This window comes from Phycodurus eques, chromosome 10 (assembly GCF_024500275.1).
Source record: "Phycodurus eques isolate BA_2022a chromosome 10, UOR_Pequ_1.1, whole genome shotgun sequence".
Lineage (NCBI taxonomy): Eukaryota > Metazoa > Chordata > Actinopteri > Syngnathiformes > Syngnathidae > Phycodurus > Phycodurus eques.
In genome coordinates, this window is record NC_084534.1 from 7,147,559 (window position 1) to 7,165,121 (window position 17,563).

The 17,563-nt window shown below is 37.6% G+C and overlaps 1 protein-coding gene across 7 annotated transcripts in view; it reads right to left on the reverse strand.

Moving 5' to 3' along the window:
* Positions 1 to 1,318: 1,318 nt before the first annotated feature.
* ndrg3a (ndrg family member 3a) overlaps positions 1,319 to 17,563 on the reverse strand; it is a 55,192-nt gene continuing 38,947 nt past the window's right edge. For 5 of the 7 annotated variants that reach the window (XM_061687151.1, XM_061687149.1, XM_061687145.1 and 2 more), the window contains 14 exons: positions 12,851 to 12,956; positions 12,644 to 12,764; positions 12,308 to 12,370; positions 12,157 to 12,217; positions 9,457 to 9,543; positions 9,104 to 9,160; positions 8,634 to 8,737; positions 8,488 to 8,553; positions 8,354 to 8,405; positions 8,197 to 8,244; positions 6,642 to 6,677; positions 6,509 to 6,560; positions 3,792 to 3,830; positions 1,319 to 2,471 (listed from right to left, as the gene is read on the reverse strand). In XM_061687151.1, coding sequence (XP_061543135.1) covers positions 2,299 to 2,471; positions 3,792 to 3,830; positions 6,509 to 6,560; positions 6,642 to 6,677; positions 8,197 to 8,244; positions 8,354 to 8,405; positions 8,488 to 8,553; positions 8,634 to 8,737; positions 9,104 to 9,160; positions 9,457 to 9,543; positions 12,157 to 12,217; positions 12,308 to 12,370; positions 12,644 to 12,764; positions 12,851 to 12,914 — 1,023 coding nt within the window. In that variant the 5' untranslated portion in view covers positions 12,915 to 12,956 and the 3' untranslated portion in view covers positions 1,319 to 2,298. Of the gene's footprint in view, positions 2,472 to 3,791; positions 3,831 to 3,872; positions 6,170 to 6,508; positions 6,561 to 6,641; positions 6,678 to 8,196; positions 8,245 to 8,353; positions 8,406 to 8,487; positions 8,554 to 8,633; positions 8,738 to 9,103; positions 9,161 to 9,456; positions 9,544 to 12,156; positions 12,218 to 12,307; positions 12,371 to 12,643; positions 12,765 to 12,850; positions 12,957 to 17,563 lie in introns of those variants that run through there. The other 2 variants (XM_061687147.1, XM_061687152.1) reach the window with 2 other exon arrangements.

Sequence of the window (17,563 nt, forward strand, 5' to 3'; positions counted from 1 at the left end):
ACTCAATTTGATCTGCTCAAAATGAGACATCAGAGTAAATGTATCTGAAACATCTTCTCCAGTCTAATTCTCTCGTGGCATAAAGATGCTGTCCTGTAATCAACATTAACATATGAGTAAAAGCCCTCTTCAGGATCCTCTTCCAATCCTTATAAACGATTTATGAGTCGAAGTGCATACGCAGTAGCCACTATTGAACAAATAGATGCAGTTTGGTCCACAAGTGTTTGGACCAACGGGTCATCAACAGGTCACCAGGAAGCCTGCAGGACTCTTTGGGGGTAAAAAAAAAAAAACAGCTCACCAATGATGGGACAGTGATTTACTAGGAATGTCATAGAAGTAATCTCTTGAAAACGTCAACACTCGCAGAGAGTTATAGAAACAGTGTTGCACGTTGATATTTAGGTCTCCTGCTTTGGTCAGGTTAATGATTTAACAATCATTATCAACAATGTCTTCACAGAAATGAATACCATTACGTATTAATAACATAAATAATAAATAAATGTATTTTGAGAAATCTTATTTCAGAAGTGTGTATCAAACTGGTAGCCCTTTGCATTAATCAGCACCCAACAAGTAGCTCTCAGTTTCAAATAGGTTGGTGACAAAACATTTTTATTAAAAAAAAATATATATATATTTTTTAATCTCCCTTTGCACACCACAAGGGATGAAATATACTTCGGCCTGCATGGGTTTTTCACCGGAGTGCCCGGAGAAAACCCATGCAGGTACGGGGAGAACATGCAAACTCCACACAGGCAGGGCCGGGGATTGAACCCCGGTCCTCAGAACTGTGAGGCAGATGCTCTAACCAGTCGGTCACCGTGCCGCCTTCAAAACTGTTATTTCAAACATAATTGATCAAAAGTTAGTTATATGAATTTAAATCTAGGGGTGCAAATTACAGGCAAATCCGTAAATGGACAACAGATTATGAAAGCAAATCATTATAAGGTTGTTGCATGTCAATGCAATGAAACGTAACATTATATGTACATGCTTGAGGAGAGGTAAGATGTGTCCCTCGGTGGGTGCTATGAACGTTAAATTGATTTTAAGATGATACTATGACACCTGAGTTAAGTTTATCTGTTGCACAGAAAAACACGATGCTAAATATAAACACCCTCTTCTGTGACAAGAGGTGAACATGCGGCGGAAATAAGAACTGCGGCTAGAAAACAACTCACCAGTCACCTTATTTTTCCACTAACAAGAGCAGAGGCAATCACTGATCTACAATTTCTCTCGATTAAATGATGCCAATTGTTTTATGCACATCAAGTCAGTGAAAACAAACATGAAACACTTCTTATATTCTACCTCTTTATTAAGTAAAAGAGTCAGCAGACAAGTGAGAGGAACCCCTGGGCCACATTGCACGGGTTGTTTAAAGACTGCATTAAAATCAACAATGCAGAAATAAAAATGGGGAAAACTAATTCAATGTAAACGAGGTTAAAGAGGAAATAGTACACATTTTCTTTAATGCTAAATATTCAAGCTTGTTTTTTTACCTGGCATGTTCAGTTTACATGAAGTACAGACAGCCCACTTCCATCTGTAGCTACATTTTGTTAGTCTTATAGCATAATTGCACAAGTCATTCTTAACCTACTGTCACAATATAAATTAAAAAAATACTTATGTGCTTGCAAAAATGTAGTTTTATCTTTGTCTTTGTGGATTCTCAGTCAGCCAAATCCTGGTAATCCGCAAAGATTGAATCCAGGCAACTGCACTATTCTTGTTTGTTGAATTTGTTGTGTTGTTTCTTGTTTTCCAAAAGCCCTCCAAATTGACTTATGCGAATGTGATTCGGGACTCTTAGGCTAACAATTTGTACAATTTGTTCGCTACATCATATTGCAGCAACTTACAGTCCAAATATATAGTGACTCACAATCCATGGAGGCAGCATGTTTAAACTACAAACTAAAGAAATGGATTAAAACAGCAAGTGTTGTAGCATCCAATGACAACAATTGATTTCATATTAACATTCATGGGTTTTACCTTGGAACAAACATGAAAAACAAATCCAATTAAGGTGAGTGGAGCACATCTGAATATGCAAGACATCTGAATATAGTGGTAGTAATGGTTAAGGAATGTATTTTTGATAATGATTTAATATTTAACAATATGTTTCTGTTCATATAGCTATTACATCCTCTTTTAAATCACGTAGTTCATTACAGAACCTGCGGGCACTGAATTGAGGGAAAGAGAAAGCGGACGAGACGGGGTCAATAAGTTACAAAGGAAGGGAGCACATAAGCAGTGAGTTTAGCAGGACACCTCCATAGTCTGGGGTCCGGCCTGGCAGTCCAGCGCCGCAGGGGCGTTGTTCTCCAGCAGGCTGTTCAAGTTGTGGCGGCTGCGACTGCTGTCCATAGAGGTGGTGCTTGAAGAAGAGGCGGTGCGTGAGCGAGCCAGGCGAGTCATTCCTGCAGACGGCACTGGAGAAGAAAGGAAGACATTGATAAAAAACACCCGGTTAACCAGTGCACATTGGGAACACTTGCATTGTCTGATGTAATAGCACTAACAAGGTACTGTGCTAAACATGCAAACAATTTGCAATATGAAGAAAATAAATTTAAAAGAGGTCTAACAAAAATTATACGTCTTTGTTGAAAAACAGAGGTATCACAACAACAAAATAAAGCCTTTGAAATCAAATAACCATCAGTTCATGCAAAAAAAATAAATAAAAGTAATAATAATAAATAAATCCATGCTGAAGGATCTAGTCTCCTACAGCGGGATGAATGTGCATCAAAGTATGCCAGAAAGGATCCTGTATAAACAATACATAATAAAATAAGCAGTGTCATATACAGGATTTCAGTGTATACAGTGGGCGGAAAAAGTATGTGAACCCTTTACAATTTCTTACATTTCTGCATAAACTGGTCATCAAATGGAGTCTGATGATCTAACTCACAGGAATAAACAAAAGTGTACTAAAACTAAAATCCCACAAACAATTATGTTTTCATATTTTTATAGAAAATAACATGTAATCATTTACAGGACAGGAAGGAAGCCTTGGATTGAATAAGTAGTTGACCCTACTTTAGAACCAAAAGTTTCCTGTAGTCGCAGATCAGACGTACACAACTATCCATCCATTTTCTGTCCCGCTTATCCTCAAGACGTGTATAACTATTAGGATCAATTTTAGACCATTCGTCTTTACAAAACTGCTGCAGTTCAGCAAGATTCCTAGGATGTCTGGTGTGAATTTTCCAGCTTTATACTTTATATAAAGCAGTCGGTCACCTCAACCTTTCTGAGATGCTGTGGCATGACCTCAAGAAAGCTATTCACACCAGACATTGCAGGAATTCTGCTGAACTGCAAGTTTTGTAAGGAGGAAAGGTCCAAAACCCATCCTGATTGTTGTGCACGTTTGATCTGCAACTAAAGGAAACTCTTGATTGAGGCCATTGCTACCAAGGGAGGGTCAACAACATTTTATTAAATCTAAGGGTTCACTGAATTTTTCCTAGGTGTTCTGTGACTGTTTACTTGGTATTTTTAACAAAGATATGTAAACAATTGTTTGTGTGGTATGGTTTGTTTATTTATGTAATGTAGAGGAAACTCAAGACTACATTTGATGACCAATTTATGTTGAAATTCAAGACATTTAAAAGGGTTCACATACTTTTCCCCCCCACTGTATCCTGCATGCCATTCAACCACCATGGGGTGTTCTGAGGCCATATGGCTTCAAAGCTTTCTAGTCGAGCAGCTTTTTAAGACCCTGGTACCTGATTCGTTGCTCAGGTGACTGAGAAGGACATAGGGAACTGTAGGCGATGATTACAGAAAGAAAGATAGAAAAAGGAAAAAAAAAAGGAAGAAAGGTTGGAATGGTTTTCTTGTTTCAGTCCACCTTTTAGCATATTTGTGACTAAAGAGTATTAGACACAAAAATAAATCACAATATAAGTGCTAATTCGAGTTTTCCTCAGCCTACATTCCGCCTTGTAGCATTTCCCACAGTGGCATTGTGTTAATGAGGGAAAAGTAGCTTTCAGAAGCATGCTGAGGTGTTAAGATTTATTTTCCCTACTTTCTCAGGTTGAAAACACTCGTTTTAATCTCAGCTAATCCTACAGTGGCATTTGCTCAACAGGAGGACTCAATGGCATTTCAAGCAAAGCACCAAAGGGTGCCTCTTTCGCAGTCAGGGGGATTTTGGAATACAAGAGCAGAATTAGAAGCTCATATTTGTCCTAAATTACGCAAACACAAGTTCATACCTAATATTAAACATGCCTCCACATGTTTAGCGTGATTTGTCATGATTACAAAAATGCAGTTCCAAATGCACAGCAAATCTCGTAGAATCTAAGTCGAAAAAGAGCAGGGTTGAAATATTGCTCGATAAGTCTTTTTTTTTTTTTTTTTTTTTTTTTTTACATATATAAAAGATCACGTTCAAAACATATACATTGTACCTTCTGAAGTTCTGAACATGTATAGCTGTATTGGTGTTGATACAGTTACTATACTCCTATTACTATATAACCTTGGTGTACTGATCTGACATTGAGCAGTCATATCAAATCAATCACCAAAACAGCCTTCTACCCGCTGAAGAACATATCCAGAGTGAAGGGTTGCATGTTCCAAGCAGATCAGAAGAAGCTCATCCATGTTTGTATCTCCAAGGAGACTTGACTATTTTAATGGTCTTCTGACTGGACTCCCCCAAAAGAGTAATAAACAGCTGTTCTGACCAGAACAAAGAGGTCAGAGCTAGGCCCGATACAATAGAAAATGTTTTGGGACGATATATTTTCCCCCAAAAATATCACGATAAACGATAGTATTGTTTTTTTATGGCACTGATGTTATTAGAGCATAATAATTCAAGTACATCCTTTTTCAATTTACTTTTAATTCTAAAGAACACAGAACATTGGAATTGAAATGTAGAACAATAAATAAAATATCTAGCCCAGCAGCAGCTAGTACGTTCAAGGCTAGCCATTAATAGCAGGCCACTTCGTAGTGGAGCAGTCCAACACACCGTCATCTTGTGTTACCACAAAAATTTGAATTTATCGAGTCCAGAAAAATGTCCATTTTATATATTGAACGATAAGTCGATTGAATAATTATCGTGACAGGCCTAATCAGAGCCTATTACTCCAATTCTCAAGTTTTTACACTGGCTCCCAGTCAGCTATAAGATAAACTTTAAAGTTCTGCCACTGGCCTGTAAATCACTGAATTGTTTGGATCCTGAATACATTAAAGAAATGCTAGTAGGGCTCTGAGATCTGCAGACTCCGGTCAGATAAAGAAGCAAAGTGTTTAAACCTAACATGGTGAAGCAGAATTTAGTTGTGATGCTGCACACAAATGGGATCAGTTGCCAACAGAAGAAGTCATCCCCAAGTGTAAATATTTTTAAGTCCAGGTTAAAATGTATGTATGTATGAAATGTGCTATACAAATAAATGTGCCTTGCCTATTCTGTAAAATATGCATTGAAACTGAACTACAGATGATATCTGTAAACAGTAGGATCATAAGCAGCTTCACACATGAGCAAGCACTCGATCAAGAAAGCAAGTGAATTTATTTGCAGGAACCCTTTTTCCCCATGCCAATCAACAATATACACTCAATTAATTTTTTGCACACTTTCATGAATGAAATCTAATACAAGAACAGAAAGAGTATTGTAAGAGTATTAATGGGTACTTTATGAGAGGGGCAAAACATTAGAAGCGCATCTCATGTAAAGAAGTCTCCAGTGAGTGTATGGGACAGTTGGCAAAAAAATGAGTGTCTCACTCAGAGGGAACAGCTGAATATTCAGTGTGGTTGACCGCCTACTGTGTTCCAAATGACTGAGTGCTTTCACATAGTTTCAGTACTCTGAACTTGGATCGTTCAGAATGCATACTAGCATGTACATTTGTTTAATTTGTACAGATAAAACTTGGCCTGTTCAACATTGCACTGCAAGGAGAGACAGTTTTGATAGAAAAGGAAGGCACACCAAACAAAACCCAAAGAGTATTTTTTTGTGTTGAACAGGATATGGAACATTGCTCAGCACTTCGAGCATCCACGTCATTTCAGTCATCCTCACACCTCACCTACTGAGAGTTACCAGTTCTACCGAACACTGTAGAGAGCAGAGGGGAAACCGCATTAGCGTCTGTTGGTGTGCAGGCAGCAAAACCTGGCTGTTTGTGACCAGGCTGACAGAAAAAAAAAACATTGGCCACAGTGCAAAATACATTATCAGGCCTGTTGCGCAAGAATTTACAAGACGCAAGAGTGACAACAATACTATTCTAAGGTACAGAAGACATTACATTCATGTCAACAGGAAGTGCACTGAACTACACTGTGACCACATGTACGTAAGTCAGAGGTGTTGAACTTAATTTTTCCTAGCTTGAACCATTTTGTTTTTAAGTCACAAGATGTTTTACATAAAGTGAAAGACATGCATACTTACTGTAGCCCATTCCCTGGACAAAGTACTTGAAGGCCTCAGCAAGTTTCCCTGGCTGTCAGTAGATAAAGGGAGAGAAGTTAGAAGCCAAAATGATGATACGACATGGATGTGTTTGAAGAAGCTAAAATGCTACCTGCACAACCTGGGGCAAGCCTCCACAATCAGCCATCTACGAGAGTTGAGAAATGCAGTCGGTTTGGGTCAACAACAACAACAATCAATACCAAGCAATTGTCAGAAACAATTAATAGACAAAAAGGATCCCCCGTTTATGACAGAGTTCCGTTCCCTCAGCTGAAGCATAACCTGAGTTTGTGTGCAAGTCATATCACCAACCTATGCTAACGCAGTACAAATACCGGTAATAACTGCAGACGGCAAATTCTGGACAAATTACGTGTGAATGCTGAAGAGCTGAAGCTGAACTTGAAATGCTGTGTAATTAATTGAATTGTTGAAATGTAGAATGTGAGACTTTAAGTTGGAATGGTTTTAATCAGGCAAGAAATGTGGAAGGAGGACATAAATGTCAGGTTGAAGTTGGAATGATTTTAATCAGTTGAATAAGTTGTGAAATATGGAAGTACTGCATGAGTAAAATTTGGAAATATACATTTATTTCAATGTGATTATTTTCAATGTGGAACTGTGGGAAAAGTAGGGATTTTAGGAATGTGGAAAATAGTTTAAGATATGGTAAATGAGGTGAGGTTGAGAAATGTGGAAGGAGTAGAACGAGGTCAAATCCAATTTTTTGAATAATGAGTTCAAGACTGATTTGGGTGCAGAATAATACGTGTGAATGTTCTTCAGCATTCACCAAGTAATAACTTAGATTTCAGTTTCCCTTGACAATGTATTTGCCTTGCAAGGGACTCAGGAATGCTTAAAAGTCATGATTACAATAAATATTTGTGTCAAAAAAATGTCTAATATAAAACAGAGAAGTACGGCAGTTGTTAGGCCACATGACGACACATTCCTATGCCACAGCGTAAACTAGTTCATTGCGTGTCAATTGTGAACTCAAAATGACGGACGCTGGTGAAAACCGAAGCCTTGTACTTTATTTTTTTTGGGGGGGAATCATTGTCAAAACCAATTAAAAGGTACCAAAATACAGCAGAACATCGGACACCACTGAAGTACAAATAGGGTACCAGTGCTGGCAGTTCAAAACGGTACACATCTCTGTGAAAGCATGATGAAGAACTGAGTGAAACATAATCTCATCTCCCAAACATAAGCAGTTACCCCTTCTGCCTCACAATTAAAAGGTGAGTACACAATCTATGGTTTTTAAGCTTTACTTTTCACAGTTTTAACTTTTTTACACTTGTGTTAAAATGTTAAAACGTGAAATACTGTACATTCAGTTTTACATTCACATGTGGCTTGCTTCCCATGATCTGTCACTAGTCAGAACACATTGTATTGTACGTCTAGAAATTTATTTTAAGCTGTTGTATGGCAGCAAAAATGTTACCGACAATTTGACCCTGGAATGTATTCGTTTGAATGATTTTCAAACTTCAAACAAATTAATGGTCAACAATCACCCCACAACAGATTCCCCCCCCCCCCCCCCCCCCCCACCTTTTTAGGTTCCACTGTATTGCTAATCGTTACTTGTTCTCACTGTGGAAAAAGTAAATAAATTGTGAAGAAAAAAAAAACAAACTTTTCACCTTCAGGAGAGTGGTCTTTGTTGGATTTAACCTGGAATTGCACTCCACCTGAAAATCACATTTGGACTTATTGCTAAACTTAAGAATTCAAAAATAATAATAAAGTACTACTTTGGCAAAGCCTTGAGCTTGGTATCCAAGATGTTGTGTAATTTACCACAGCGTCCACAGCAGGTGATGTGTCACCAACCACCAGCAAAGCTGGGCACCTGGAAAGGACAAAGATGTAATCTACTCAGGATAAAATTCCCTGATTCAAATAAAATCGTAACAGCAGCCATGAAGGCTTACGTTAGTGTGTTGACGGTGTGCTCATTCAAACCTACGATGGGCCGTTCGATGTCCAGGTCCTGGCGACTGTTGAACATAAATGAGGGAAAGTTAGTGGGCTTACAAAAACAGTTGTGTGACACCTAAAATAATATGGTGCATCATACTATTGGTAGGAGCCACAGAAGAGGGCCAAGTTATCTTGATTGATGTCTTGGGCGATATGTAACCGGTAAGTCTGGATTAGCTCCTGGTTCTCTGTTAGCTCATCCTAGGTAACAGAGTACATTGATTGCAAACATGTCAAAACTAAGTGATGCTTTAGAGTAGCTTCAGCAAAGAATGATAGCGGGCATACAGAATTGTCAAGCTTCCACACAGGTAATCGGAGGACAGAAAGAATAACTGTCTATCAGCAAGATGAAGTGAAATTGTCCTGGGAAATTTAGGAAAGTAGGTCATATACATAGCATTAGAAAAAAAAAAACTAAATGTGTGGTATTTAATGGAATGACCTCAGTCAAATTAGATCAGATATATTCCAAGACAGCCATTTCAAGACTCTGACCTATTAATTGAGTAACAGAGGAACACCGTCAGAAGAATAATAAATGAGGTAATTAATGCAAAAACTCACACTGCTGAAATGATGAGCCATGACAATATCAACCAGGTTACTAGTCCATCCAGACAACTGAGGACCAGAAGAAGCAAGCCATTTAACAAAACGACAGAGGTTCCCTTATATTGAGAAGTTGTCGCTTTCAAGGTGACAATTTCAAATGAAGAAACATTAGAGGCCTGACTTAAAACCAAAATAAATTAAACAGTAAAAGCATAAATACCATTTACCTCTTAAAACATAGAAAATTATAGACATAAAAGTAGAAACTAGCAAGCAACAATTAAATGGTGTTCAAAGACAGCCGAGCACAGAGGTTGGCCGGTAAATAACTCAAATGTTGCAAAGGGTACCACAGTCATACTGACTTTTGAAGCTGCCCAGTCGATCCAACCTTCAGCACATGGGTCGATATTGATGAGCACCAGCCCCTCCACCAGCGTGGGATTGTTCAGCTGCAAAGGGAGGAACCAATATCAGAGCTGATAGCAAGGGGGAGGATTTATTTGGACAAACAAGGATGCTGTCTCGTCTGTTGGGTACACGCTGACCATGACTGAGACAATTGTGGGTTTTCAAAGCAGCTATGATAAATCAGCATGCAAAAGTGAAGGTGCAGGTTATTTTGGAACCATGCCAACATTATTTCAATTGAACACCGTACAAAAACACTCAGTTGACACAGTCAAAGAGCTAACAGTTTACCATTATGTGTATTATTGTGCCTGTTGTTGGCAGTGGAGTACAACTGCACAGAATTGTACCTATGTAACTGTAGTATTTTCTATAACGCTTGTCCTCATAGGGGTCGCGGGTGAGCTGGACCCTAACCCAGTTGAGAGGTGAGAGGGGATGTACACCCTGGATCGGTTGACCGCAGTATTTCAGTATATACTGTCGACTAGTGATGCCACAATACCAAAATTCTGACTTTGATACTATATCTGCATAAGGTACTTCGATACCAGTAGTGAAACGATACCACGGCAAAAATCTAAAACATCAGCAAAAGCCGTGGAAGGAAAACTGACCAAACAACTTCAAATACTTTTGCATTGATAAACTTGAAAAATTATGTAATAATGGAATTAGCCCATTCTTATGTCATTTTTAAAATAATTAGATCAAAGCTGCATTATCATATACATGTTTGATATGACAAATATGTGTTTGTATGTATATAAAATTGTATTTCTATATACATCCATCCATCCATTTTCAACTCTGCCTATCCTGGTTCGGGCCACGGGGGATATAGACAGTCATGAAAAACAAATATTATACCACCCTTGTTTCTTCAGTTTCTTCTTCATTATAATAGCTGGCACCACTAAAGGTATTTTACCGGAACACAAAAGCTTAATCGTTTTATAAAACCTAATTTTGGTTAATATCAACACAACCATGCAAAATGGCTAGAGCTAAATATCAGCTATTATATTTAATTATTTTAAGCCATTTTCATTGTCATCATTATAATTGTCCAAACAAAGGTACGTTTAGTTGCACCTGGCATTCAAAATGAACAAGAAATGGAACAAATAATGGGTCTAATATTTTTTCCATGACTGTATTAATTATTTCTAGTTCAATATTTATCGGTATTTTACTCATACTTGATAGTGTGTATTACAGAGATTTCAAGCTTTTAGTGTGCAGTATTCTTGTATTTAACTACATTTGATTTCTCCCATTGTAAAGAATACATTATGTCTGTTATTCATTGTGTACAGTGCCACGACATTCAAAAAGTGGACCTTTTTGCTCTACTTGGATAAGTGGTTTTCGTTTTGCATTCAGGTGGATTTTTTTTTTTTCCTCGACCTTCCTGATTTCCGGAATGGTCTCCGGGAATGAGTGTAGTCTGTATCTGGGTTGGAGTGCTCCAAGCAGGGCTTCCCTGCGGCCCGCACCCGTGCCAAGTCGTCTCATGCAATTGATGCTATCGATTTGCTGCTGGTAACACAGACTTGTGTGCATCAAATGCAGAGTTTCCCTAGCAGCACAGGAGAAGCCACTGCATATAAAACTAACTTTGCTCACATAGTGAGCTGCGGACTCTGAGGTTACATCCCGGCTCATGCGCCCTAACACGTTTGCAGGAAGCAGGAGCTCGTCGGCAGTTTGAAGCCATTTCATTCTCCCAGCTCCCACACAGTTGGGCGCTCACAACTTCTCGAAAGACAGAAAGTCTTTGGCTGACTGTCAGCTTTTTGGGTAGTGTCACCGTATGAATTGAGCGCTGATGCGCAAGTTGTTTTTTCTTATTTGAACTACCGGTACTTTAAAATAATAATAATAATATTGATTAAAAAAATACTATTTTTGACGTCCAAATGCCTTGGTACGGTATTTTGTGCAACACTACTATAGACAAACAATCATTCACATGCATGCTCTTCACACGTTTTTGGAATGTGGGAGGAAGCTGGAGTACCCAGAGAAAACCCGTGCAAGCACAGGAAGAATATTTATGCTGGAACTAACATTCAAACCTGGAAACTCGACAGAGGCATATGTGATATTTTTCACCGTCCTCTCCTCTTTTCTGACATATACATTTGAGAATGCCCACGTATTTCAGTGAACTCCAAAATAGCATTTGCAAATTTGCAACGCTCTACGTTTTGAAAAAAACCAAAAACAAATATTAATTGCAGATTTTGAGGGGAAAATATCACAAGTAGAGTTAATACTTTCTGATTGGACCATAACTGTCACAATGCCGATAAAACTACCACAGTGCAATTGTTTGCCATCGAACACAGTGCAGAAAGCTCTAATGCTTCAGGTGGAGAAAAGAAACAGGAAACAACCAGGGTGATTCATCAGCTTGACAGATTGTTGAGGAAACCTGCTGCACTGCGTGGGATAAACGAAGGGAGGCTTGGTATTCTGCATAACAAAAATGTGTGGCCTGGAAGAGCCTTATATTGGCAATAACGAGCGAGAGGGAGAGGCTGAGAGATTTGGGAGGAATAACCAGAAAAAGAAGAAAAAAAAAAAAGAAAAAAAAAGAAAGAAAAGAGCCAAGGTGGATGAATGTCCTGGTGCAGGTGAGGACTCACAGCAAAGTGGGAGAGAACGTATGCGCCTGCTCCCACGCCAATCCCGATAACGCTGTTGACCCTACAGGGAAACCACAAGTTACAGCAAGATTGTAGACTGTAAGTCAAGGTAGACACAATTATTAATCAGCCATTATCCGGTGGTACTCACTTAAGATGAGTCATCACAGAGGGCAGCATTTCAGCCAACTCATCCATAGTTGGATAGCGATAGCTGGGTACAGATGACACAGCTGATCACAAATCGAGCATGTGAACCTGCTAGGGTCAGTTCTTTATGAGCGAATTCATAGGGCAGGTTGAATTAATCATGAATGTATATACAACGTTTGGAGACTAATAGCATGTACTTCCATTAGTAAATTAAAGGACAGCTCACTTAATCCAACCATTGTCCAAGTAAATGTATAGGGCACAGCCCCTCGATTTGCATAAAATCTATGTGATCACAGTTATCAGCACATGTTTAACGACTCTGGCAACCCACCCGCTGGGGAATGGGGGTGCGCCCTCCTGCTGGCCAGGTGCATCCACGTGGACCACGGCGAAGTGCTGTGTGATCTCCTGCATGTCCTCATAGTTGAACAGGGTGTTGAAGCATGACTTGTCTGGAAATGCGCAAGTGGAGGATAGAAATCAGTTAAAGGTTCAAATAGTTTGATCACATCCATGTTTTGATATGAAGGTGACTCACGATTGAGGCCAATGTCGTGATAGGTGAGGATGATGGGTCTGTTGCCCTTGGGAACACCCCTCATTGTCACATGAAGAACGCCATGAGGTGTCTCAATGTCATGCTCCTGCAGCAACAGATGTGAGAAGGGACAGAGATTAGGGTTGGGCATCGAGAATCGATTGGAACCGGGACTAACGTTACGGTTCTCCCGGAATCGTTAAAATTTGTACATTTCGGTACCCAGTTTCGAAGCCTACAGTCCGCTGACCCCGAAGAAGAAGTGACGAAAACCAACGACGAAGGTGCACAAAGACGTGATTGTGCCCAACGGCGGTGGCGAACAAACGTGTGTCTTAACTTTGTTAAAATGAATGACCCGTCACTTCAGTGCAACACTTTGAATAAGATTATATTGTGCAAAGATGGCTTTCACGATGTGTAGAAGTCTGACGTGCTCCCTCCCGCTCCGAGCCTCAGCATACACCACGCGGAACTTCAGTGAAGTAAACTCTGTCATTTGGGTGAGTGAAACAATAAAATACGTCCATGCCAATATTGAGGCAGCTAACAAGGTAAACGTGCTGATGGTTTTAAGCGTTTAATTTAGTCTTCAAACCAACGTAAGAGCCGATGACATGGAAAAAAAAAAAAAAAAAAAAAAAAAAGCTTAACGGAGGTAAAACTTCACCGTAGTAACGTTACATCACAATGAATTGAGAGGAAAATTTACATAATCTTTGTTTCACAGTATCACAAACACTAACTTTGTGCCTCATCGGTGGGTAAGGAAAGGAATCAACGTTTTATAGCATTTAGGTCCCCTTCATTAAAATTATTATTATTTTTTTTTTAATTTACGGGTGTCGTGTGAAGTTACTTTTCGTGCCAAAATGCTGAGTTCCGGTGCGTACCCTTCAAAATAAAAGGCTACAAACTTAAAACAGGAAGTAGAATTAAAACATGCACATAACCATTTGACATGAAAAAAAGTCTCAAATAACTATATTAACAATCCTATATTTAACTTTTAGCTGAAACAATTAATAATTTAAGGTATAATGCACATTCTACGCCCAAAAACATTGTCAAAAGGCAATAGTCCGCATTATACATAGGTATCGGGGAAAATGGAAAAAAAACCTCACATTTTATAAATGTATGCTGCCATCTATAAAGGTTATGAAAAAGCTGCACATTTGCATTCCAAAATACCACCGCCACCTAGTGGTTATGAAAAAGGTGTAGCCTACCCTTTCTTTCCAATATGACAAGGGTACTTATGACTGCATATATGTACAGTTGTGCTCATAAGTTTACATAACTTGGCAGAATTTGTGAAATATTTATTTATTTATTTTTTAATATGACTGATGACTGAACAACAACCATCCTTAATTTCTTTATGGTTATGTTTTGTTTAATGATAATGCTTTTCTGAAATGCTTGACTGTTTAATTTGAATCCCATTGAAATAAAATGTGTTTTGCCTGGCCCTTCATTGTTCTTTAAAGAATTGTACCCATCTTACAAATTCTGCCTGGGTAATCAAACATGAGCACAACAGTGTGTTTTCTCATTTACTAAATAAAAGTAGGGCTGTGAATTTCAAAATAAGAGCAAGTAAATAAAGAATTACGTGTTCAAATAAAGTGCTTAACTTCAGAATAATTATTTGGGAAACAAAATACAGATAATACTTCATGCTTTAATCATATGGGTAGAAGCAAAATCATGCATTCTAAAAATGCATTATACATAGGTAGAAGGGTTTTCCAGAATTTTGAGGTCAAAATTGTGGGTGCGTATTATACAATCAGTGCGCATTATACACGAGAAATTACAGTAAGTCAATTGGGTCTGTTCCACACACATTGCCTTTTAATTCAAAGGTTTGATATTGATACTGGTTATAAAGAACCCCGAGTCAAATGTTCATTTTAGTCTATGCTGCGGACTGCTAAGAAAATGGATGTTCATAATTTGGACACCCTTTATTTAAACCATACAAATATTCCCCAGCCCCCTAAAAGCATCGGAATCAAGAATCGTTTGGAACCGGACTCGAAATGAGGACCTGGAATCTGTCAAAGTCATACAGATGCACCATTCTGCATGGCCATCCAGCTGAACAGGACAGGTTAAAAAGAAAAAAAAAATCCCATGGAAAAACACAGACAACAGAATTAGTATTTTTAGCATACAAAACTGCTGAAAATAAATAGAAATACAACATCCTGATTGATTGCTGTGATATTGAGAGATTGAGTAGATAGCCAAACCACTCACATATATTTGTAAATCAATCATTTCAAACTGGCATCTTTCCCAACTTGATAAAAAGAGCCGAGGTCATTCCAAAATATAAAATGGAGATAAGCATACTTTTTCAAACTGTAGACCAATTTCACTTCTTCCTCCGTTATCAAAAACAATTTGCTCTTAGTGACAAGATTAAGTCATTTCATGAGAGTAAACTATATGGATTTAGGTCAAATAGGTCAACTGCAATGGCAGTGATTGTTTTGACGGAACTAATATCAAAAGTAGAGCTGTAATGATTTTGTATCAAAACCGAAATTGCTGTTTTCAAATACACTAACTGGTGTAGTATTTGAAATGGCAGAAGCAAGACATGGATTAGGATTAACAAAATTATTTCTATTTACTAAATGCTAAATATTTATTTTCTACGGTTAACCTGGCGGTACGGAAGGTTCTGGGTGTGGTGAGGCGACTCCTTGGCAAAGAGTTTTGTTTTATTTTTTTAAACACATATTTTGTTATTTAATTTTGATACAATTGATCATGCTATAATGAAAAGAAAAGAAAATTGGAAATATAATCAGAGGAAATGCACAATCATGGCTTACTGACTATCTTGTAAACAGAGAACAATATGTGCAGTTAAATTATGTCAGATCTATATAATATATATCAAATCTAATGTAATATGCAGAGTTTCTTTGGGCTCAATAGTCTTATTTTATTTATTTTGTACATAAATGATATATGGAATGTATCAAAGTTCCTCAAAGGTGTACCTTTTGTTGATGACACCACTCTAGTTTGTTCTGGGAAAGATCTAAATGAGTTTCTGAACACAGTTCAAGAGGAATTAACCACTTTGAAACAATGGTTTGACATTAATAAAAACAATAAATACAAATAAAACTACATGTATTGGTTGGATACCATCAGACCAATAACCAGGCACTAATCAAGATCAATAATATCAAGTTTCAAAAAGTTTATGAGAATAGTTATTTGAGAGTTATTATTGATCACTAACTAGGTTGTAAGCCACATCCAGTCAAAATTACCCAAAGCCATAGGAATATTACATCAAGTAAAGGACATCTTTAACCAAAATTTCTCACATTTGTAATTGTTTCCTAGTTCCAGGCATGAATTACTGCATGGAGGTTTGGGGGACACACATATAAATCAATAACATATTTGTTTCTTTATTTTACAGAAATGGGCTATCAGGACTATAAATAACGCAGGTTATAATGCACCAATTAATAATTTATTCATAAAATCACACTTAACTTTATGACCTTGTGCATTAAAAAAAAAACACATCAGTTTATGTTTAAAGTAAATAATAATCCCGACTGTGTACAGAGGCTCTTCCAACCAGAGTCAGTCATTATGAACTGAGAGGAACATCTATGTTTATAAAAATACAAACCAGAAGAAAAGTGCAACCGAGATGTACTTCAGTAAAGGAGTTCATTTGTGGAAGAATTTTGATTGTGAATTGAAGCTGTGTAACTAACTAAATATTTTCCAAAATATTTATAAAAGCAAGATTATAAATAATTATGTTGTTGAAAGGGTAAGCATACTGTATATCAGCCTTGGTTTCACTTTACACCTTTGGTCTTTGTTTGATTGTAAGATTTAAGTAAGATTTTGTATTGAATGCTGATTTGTGGATTACGATATGATAGAGATGCACGATTATGGCAAAAATAATAATGATAATTTTATCAATATTGTAATCACAATTATGATTCACGATTATTCATGTTAAGGGAAAAAAATATTGCACTACTTTTCAACAAACAATATGTAAAAAATTTTCAGTGCAAAATGAATCTTTAAATAATAAATGTTCTACTTTACCAATGGCTAGCTGAATAATTATGCTGTTACAAAGTACAATCACGAATTGCAACTTAATAGAAGCAAATACAGTTTATGCATAAAACGAGCAAGCACCGATTTTGAAAATCCTTATCGTCAATATAGTGACTTGTCAAGGACAGCACGTCTCCATTGTTCTGCTTGACCATTGGTCAGTCGTGCACGGTCACAAACTGCAAAGAACTCGACAGTTGTAAGTTAGATGGTTTATATGAGGCATTGAACTAACAACCTCTACCTGACAACAATAAATTAAAAATAAAGTAACTGAATATTTTTATGGAGTCTGATTCATTCACTGAGTGACATTCACCCTCCAGTCATTATAAAACTTTAACAGAAAGGTTGTTTTATTCTCAGAATGACAGGATAAATTATTTACAAGTACTAGTCGACCAAACCATTTGCATATTTAAAGATTCTTTTTAAGGATGCAAAGCATGCACTCCTCTCCAGCAACCACCTCATATGCCCTTGGACAAACAAAACACTGAATGAGCTATTGGACAAAGATTTTTCATCAACAATGTCCTTTTAAAATGTGAGGATTGAAAATCACAGCTCTCTCTCAAGTATGAC